This window comes from Myotis davidii, unplaced genomic scaffold (genome assembly GCF_000327345.1).
Source record: "Myotis davidii unplaced genomic scaffold, ASM32734v1 scaffold993, whole genome shotgun sequence".
Lineage (NCBI taxonomy): Eukaryota > Metazoa > Chordata > Mammalia > Chiroptera > Vespertilionidae > Myotis > Myotis davidii.
In genome coordinates, this window is record NW_006285483.1 from 2,267,096 (window position 1) to 2,267,474 (window position 379).

A 379-nucleotide genomic window follows, 5' to 3' on the forward strand; every position below is an offset into this window, starting at 1 on the left:
TCCCGCAGGCTCGCGCCGTCTCCAACGCCATCGTGCGCTTCCCCACGGAGCAGCTGACCCCGGACCAAGATCGTTCGCTGCTGTTCATGCAGTGGGGCCAGCTGATTGATCACGACCTCGACTTCACCCCTGAGCCGGCCGCGCGGGCCGCCTTCGTCAGTGGCCTCAACTGCGAGATCAGCTGCGTGCAGCAGGCACCCTGCTTTCCGCTCAAGGTGCTCCCTTCTTCCCGCCTGCCCGGTGGGGGAAGTAGACTTCATTCCTAGAAGTGGCCACCTCCCTCTGCGCTCAGGTTTCCTTCCCTAGCTCCCTAGTAAGGCAGGCCCCACCCCTCCCTTCTTCGCCGCTCCCCCCCACCACGTCTCCCCTTCGCGCCCCC

The 379-nt window shown here is 66.0% G+C and overlaps 1 protein-coding gene across 1 annotated transcript in view; it reads left to right on the top strand.

Moving 5' to 3' along the window:
- Nucleotides 1-379, top strand: part of MPO (myeloperoxidase) — a 10,181-nt gene that overhangs the window by 1,543 nt on the left and 8,259 nt on the right. The window contains exon 6 of the mRNA XM_006756227.2: nucleotides 9-215. Within this exon, the coding sequence (XP_006756290.2) occupies nucleotides 9-215 (207 nt within the window). The remainder of the gene's footprint in view (nucleotides 1-8; nucleotides 216-379) is intronic.